The 6,014-nt window shown below is 45.5% G+C and overlaps 1 protein-coding gene across 4 annotated transcripts; it reads right to left on the reverse strand.

The window, feature by feature from the left end:
• Window positions 1-181: 181 nt before the first annotated feature.
• Window positions 182-3,683, reverse strand: LOC106563531 (protein TSSC4). 4 transcript variants are annotated; one of them, XM_014129212.2, is made up of 4 exons: window positions 3,417-3,683; window positions 2,113-2,237; window positions 1,686-1,759; window positions 182-1,579 (listed from the first exon to the last, which is right to left on the reverse strand). In XM_014129212.2, exon 4 carries the CDS (start codon window positions 1,506-1,508, stop codon window positions 570-572), a length of 939 nt encoding a protein of 312 aa, XP_013984687.1. In that variant the 5' UTR covers window positions 1,509-1,579; window positions 1,686-1,759; window positions 2,113-2,237; window positions 3,417-3,683; the 3' UTR covers window positions 182-569. The 4 variants fall into 4 exon arrangements, with proteins under 4 accessions (XP_013984687.1, XP_013984683.1, XP_013984685.1 ...); XM_014129208.2 differs by having other exon boundaries at window positions 2,096-2,237; XM_014129210.2 differs by having other exon boundaries at window positions 2,096-2,237; window positions 3,316-3,436.
• Between the last annotated feature and the right edge of the window lie 2,331 nt (window positions 3,684-6,014).

A 6,014-nucleotide genomic window follows, 5' to 3' on the forward strand; every position in this document is an offset into this window, starting at 1 on the left:
TGCTACGTTCATATCAACTAATTAAATGCAATGTCTATGACTCTCATAAGGACATTCTTCAAATACTGTAATATAATAACACGTTGAATAACTTCTAGATTCATCACAAATTAAACACTATTGGCTTCACATCAGTCACGGAAAATACAGGAACAAAGATTCATAAGTGACAAAGAAACGATTGAGTTGTGGGAAGACTTTACTGCTCCAATAATCAATAATAGTTACAGCAATAGGAAAAATAATGCCACTTACTATGGTCTACTACAAATACAATTGTTTACATTACACTTCCACCAGTTTACTTGACAGCTAAATTCAATATTCTTTGGACTTCGAAACAGCCATATACATTAGCATTACTGACATGTGATTTTCATGTCTGAAGTTAATATTCAAAATACACATTAATTCTGATGAAAAGTCAAGAGGCCGAAACCATTCCCTTGATTAGGAAAAAAACTCCCCTGGTTGAGGTTCTACAGGGAAGCACTAAAATACTGTCCATATTTAGGGTCCTCCATTATTTCCAGAGGACTTCAATTGATTTAGGTCATGTATGTGTACTCTCAGTCCTCATCTTTCTCTGACGTCTTGCGGAAGTTCTTCCTGTTGATGTTCCTATTAATGACGAAGCCAATAGGCGGTTGATCCTTCCTATCACTCAGTGCGCCCTCTTCGTCCCCCACCGGGGTCCACTTCCTCTTCCGCTCACTCTCCTTTGGGCGTTGAGGGGCGATTGCCAGGCCTATACCTTCCTCTTCTTCATCATCTAAGTGACAGAGACCCATCCCTACCTTCTTGGTTCGATCAGGCTTGTTAACTTCTTCAGCGTCATCCTTCTGTGGCCGGCTAGGCCTGGAGAACACAATCTTATGCTCTGAGCTACTGCTCTGGCCCTGGTTGAAAGTAGGTATAAAAGGCTCTTCAGGATCATCTTCCGTCGTGTTCTCCTTCTTCTGCTGCTGCAGGCTTTGTATGTACTGCTGAGCCACCATGCTATTCTTGCTGTCACTGGTCTCTGGCACATCCTCCAGGTCATAACGCGTCCAGCGCTCAGGATTCACCAGGTAATCTGGCACTCCTCTCTTCTGAGGAGGCTTGCTGACCAATTCCCCCACCTTCTCCCCATACTTCTTTCCACTTGGCAGCAGTGGGGGTGGAGGGGGACGTGCAAAGACCCCGTCAATGACATTGTCCTGGCCCAGATGGGACGAGGACAGCTTAGCGGCACTCTCCAGGCAATCAAAGATGCTTCGGCTGCGGTTGGAGAAGCTTGAGCTGCCACCTGTCAGACTGAATGCAGGTTTCTTGGGACCGGGACCAGGGCTGGAGTTCTGGTGCACTTCATCATCAGATGAGGACAAGTCTTCCACCTCTGGGTCTATGGACTCATTACGCTCTTCAGGGTCGGAGTCACTCAGAGAGAGGTCATCTGTCAGCTTGATGGCGTCACTGTTGGACAGCTTGTTACGGGCACCGTCTCCGTGGTCCTCTTGCTCACACATTGCTCTCAAGGGCCTGGGTCTGATACCACAGGAAAAAATGACGACTTTCACAAAGTCAAGGGGTGAAGAGCCTGGAAGAGTATGAGAGGGTTGTTCTGAGTGATAATTGAAACATATCATGTGTGAAGTAATATAGCATGGATTATAATATTTTCATTTTGCCAAGAAATGACTGACCTTAGCCTGGTAGAGCTGCAACACCGCCACTTTCTGTATCAGTGAGGTTCAAGGGTGATGGCAGTCCTTCCACCCTTAACAGACACAAAGAAAGATATACATAAAAAAACAGCGATACGGATCTAGTCATTTAAAGCTTAGGCCTATAGTGTAAATAATAAGTACATTGACAGGTAAAAACAATGAAACTATCATTTCAGAGCAGTTGCACAACATCAACACAAGATGTCAAGTGTGACGTCAAGTGTGGTGAGTCAACTGCAGATGAGTAGGCCTATAAGTCCTCTGCAGCGTAGTGTGAACATTGAGTACTGTAAGTGGGTGCATCAGTACCGAGGGCCTTCAAATAATGTCATGTTTGACATCCTACGTAATGTTACCGTTTGTGTTAGTGTGAGGACGTATCTTACTGGAGTTGCAGACTCACAGGTTGTGGGAGCTGGTTGGAATTCTGCTCAGCTCAGATAAGACAACAAATGTGTGGGGATAGATGACAGCTCCAACTTTTGCCATGGTGTGACCAATACCAGACTAAAATGGTGTAGCGACAATCTGTAAAAACAAATACACACAGATCACAGTCTGTTACCCACTCATGCATATATGTCAATAGTGATTACATTGCATACATACAACCAGTCATATGTAGATGGATCTGCATTACAACACAGTAACTCTGGTCCATCACGCAATGACAGCGAGTTGCCTTGTATACCGCCCATAGAGATATTGTAGTTAGAGGACGCAACTTTGTATCTGTCCCATTATGACATCTGCGAGAGCATGGGCAATGCCACTGAGGCCATCTCCATTTTGAAGTAGTCAATTTTCTCCTTCTACTACTACGGAGTTTGTAAACAAACTGAAAGGAGGCATATTGCCACCTGGAGTGTTGTTTGAAAAGGTATAAAGCCAAGGTTGGCGATTTACTGACACCTGCAGTTATGGGATGTTTGCTCATGAGTATAATGAATTGGCTGATCCCTCATGATGACCTGGATGAAATTATATGATCCTTCCTTAACCTATAGATGTCCCACCCAGTTCACTACTTAAAAATGTTTAAAGTCCTCAATGGCGCTGCCATCCTAAAATGGGCCCGAGTCCTCCATCTAGCTCAATGTTACCGCCAGACAAGCTCTTGTCCACGCAGCTCGTAGTGCAGATCCGACGCATACGCGTGGATCAGGGTATTTAGACGGTAATCAAAGTACTCATATTTTGGGAGAAATTACACCCTACACATACAGAGAAAAGTAATCCCGCACTCTAAAAATATGTTTACTTTGGTGAGTTACGATGAAAGGATATGGAAAACGACAGAACATGGGCATCTCGTCGTCGTGCGATGGACAAGACAAGAGCTAACACAGCGACTACGCCCCCCAACATTAGTAGCTAGTTCGTGCATCTCTCAGCAATCCTAACTAGCTTTTGTTTGTCATGGTATTCGGTGGGAAGACAGCAGAAAAACATCGAGGGTTGAGTAGTTCACCACGAAGTAAACCAGTTATGGAAATCGACGTTGAATATATAGCTAACGTTAGCTAGTAGCCTGGTTGGCTAGCTGACTTTCAATAAAGGGAGGGTGGAACACACCACAACCACACATAATCATTCTATATCTTACAATACTTCATTGGTACGTTGGGATGTGTTCATTAAACTATCTAGATACTAAATAAAGCGTTCTAAGCTGATCTGTGTTGCTAGCTGCATCTCCGGCTTTACCTTCTTCACGCTGGCGCTGCAACTTCGGTTTGCATGCTGCAATGTATGCTGGGTAGGGTAGTTTTCCCCGCTCCTGCCTTTGGTGGGCTAATAACCCAATCTTCGATACCCTATCGCCATAGTCTACTGGATTGTAAATGTAGGCCTACATCAGAGTTTCTAAACCTACATCTTATTCCCGGAGGTTTTTCGGTGGTTGGCATCCAATTTCTGTTGCATTACCGCCACCAAGACTGGGGTATAAATTCATTATTCTTTGATCCACAAAATGGGAAACTAAAAACGTTTAACTGACTCTACCATCTAACCCTACACTCATGAAAACCATCGTTATGAAGCATACATCACTCATTGACCTATCCCTCGGTGCTGTCACAGATCTACTAGGCCTACTCACAGGGATTCTCTCAGGATCCCTCACCCTTTACCCATCCTCCTCTACTTCACTGCCTCAGCATAAAACACCTTCTGTACTACTGACTCTGACCCTGGCCAACTCAACCTGCCACTCTGGCACCGACACTTCCGATCCCCAGCAAACACGGGCGCCCCTACAGTTGACACAACCTTTTCCACCGAAACTACCGATGTACATCTTCCAGTGTTTCCCCCTTTTTCTCTACAAAAAAACCCTGAAAGAAAGTAGGTTACATTTTAAGAACCATCACCCATCTTCAATTAGTACTGTAATCTGTCAGAGAGAACATCACTTGAATAAAATAGAATTATATTATAAATCAATTAGGCCTAATTCTAAGACAAAGTAAATATACACTGCTCAAAAAAATAAAGGGAACACTTAAACAACACAATGTAACTCCAAGTCAATCACACTTCTGTGAAATCAAACTGTCCACTTAGGAAACAACACCGATTGACAATAAATTTCACATGCTGTTGTGCAAATGGAATAGACAACAGGTGGAAATTATAGGCAATTAGCAAGACACCCCCAATAAAGGAGTGGTTCTGCAGGTGGGGACCACAGACCACTTCTCAGTTCCTATGCTTCCTGGCTGATGTTTTGGTAACTTTTGAATGCTGGCGGTGCTTTCACTCTAGTGGTAGCATGAGACGGAGTCGGAGTCTGGCTCAGGTAGTGCAGCTCATCCAGGATGGCACATCAATGCGAGCTGTGGCAAGAAGGTTTGCTGTGTCTGTCAGCGTAGTGTCCAGAGCATGGAGGCGCTACCAGGAGACAGGCCAGTACATCAGGAGACGTGGAGGAGGCCGTAGGAGGGCAACAACCCAGCAGCAGGACCGCTACCTCCGCCTTTGTGCAAGGAGGAGCAGGAGAAGCACTGCCAGAGCCCTGCAAAATGACCTACAGCAGGCCACAGATGTGCATGTGTCTGCTCAAACGGTCAGAAACAGACTCCATGAGGGTGGTATGAGGGCCCGACGTCCACAGGTGGGGGTTGTGCTTACAGCCCAACACCGTGCAGGACGTTTGGCATTTGCCAGAGAACACCAAGATTGGCAAATTCGCTACTGGCGCCCTGTGCTCTTCACAGATGAAAGCAGGTTCACACTGAGCACGTGACAGATGTGACTGAGTCTGGAGATGCCGTGGAGAACGTTCTGCTGCCTGCAACATCCTCCAGCATGACCGGTTTGGCGGTGTGTCAGTCATGGTGTGGGGTGGCATTTCTTTGGGGGGCCGCACAGCCCTCCATGTGCTCGCCAGAGGTAGCCTGACTGCCATTAGGTACCGAGATGAGATCCTCAGACCCCTTATGAGACCATATGCTGGTGCGGTTGGCCCTGGGTTCCTCCTAATGCAAGACAATGCTAGACCTCATGTGGCTGGAGTGTGTCAGCAGTTCCTGCAAGAGGAAGGCATTGATGCTATGGACTGGCCCGCCCGTTCCCCAGACCTGAATCCAATTGAGCACATCTGGGACATCATGTCTCGCTCCATCCACCAACGCCACGTTGCACCACTGACTGTCCAGGAGTTGGCGGATGCTCTAGTCCAGGTTTGGGAGGAGATCCCTCAGGAGACCATCCGCCACCTCATCAGGAGCATGCCCAGGCGTTGTAGGGAGGTCATACAGGCACGTGGAGGCCACACACACTACTGAGCCTCATTTTTGCTTGTTTTAAGGACATTACATCAAAGTTGGATCAGCCTGTAGTGTGGTTTTCCACTTTAATTTTGAGTGTGACTCCAAATCCAGACCTCCATGGGTTGATAAATTGGATTTCCATTGATTATTTTTGTGTGGTGTTGTTGTCAGCACATTCAACTATGTAAAGAAAAAAGTATTTAATAAGATTATTTCTTTCATTCAGATCTAGGATGTGTTGTTTAAGTGTTCCCTTCATTTTTTTGAGCAGTATATATATATTGGTGGACTGTGTTTCTTCACATAGCCCAAATTGAAGGAATTTAGTAGGCTAGTCAATTAGGCTCATATGGTTAGGCTGTACAAAATATCAATTCGTTTGGTGAGAATTGAAGGGTTTTCAAAACCGTACAAAATTGCCAAACATCAAGTTTGAGGCCATTCACATGGGTAGCATAACCCTCGCGGACAGGATTCCAATGCATGATGCACTAATTCCCAAGCGCTACTTGTGTGAATAGGTTACTTC

Source organism: Salmo salar, chromosome ssa11 (genome assembly GCF_905237065.1).
Source record: "Salmo salar chromosome ssa11, Ssal_v3.1, whole genome shotgun sequence".
Taxonomy (NCBI): domain Eukaryota; kingdom Metazoa; phylum Chordata; class Actinopteri; order Salmoniformes; family Salmonidae; genus Salmo; species Salmo salar.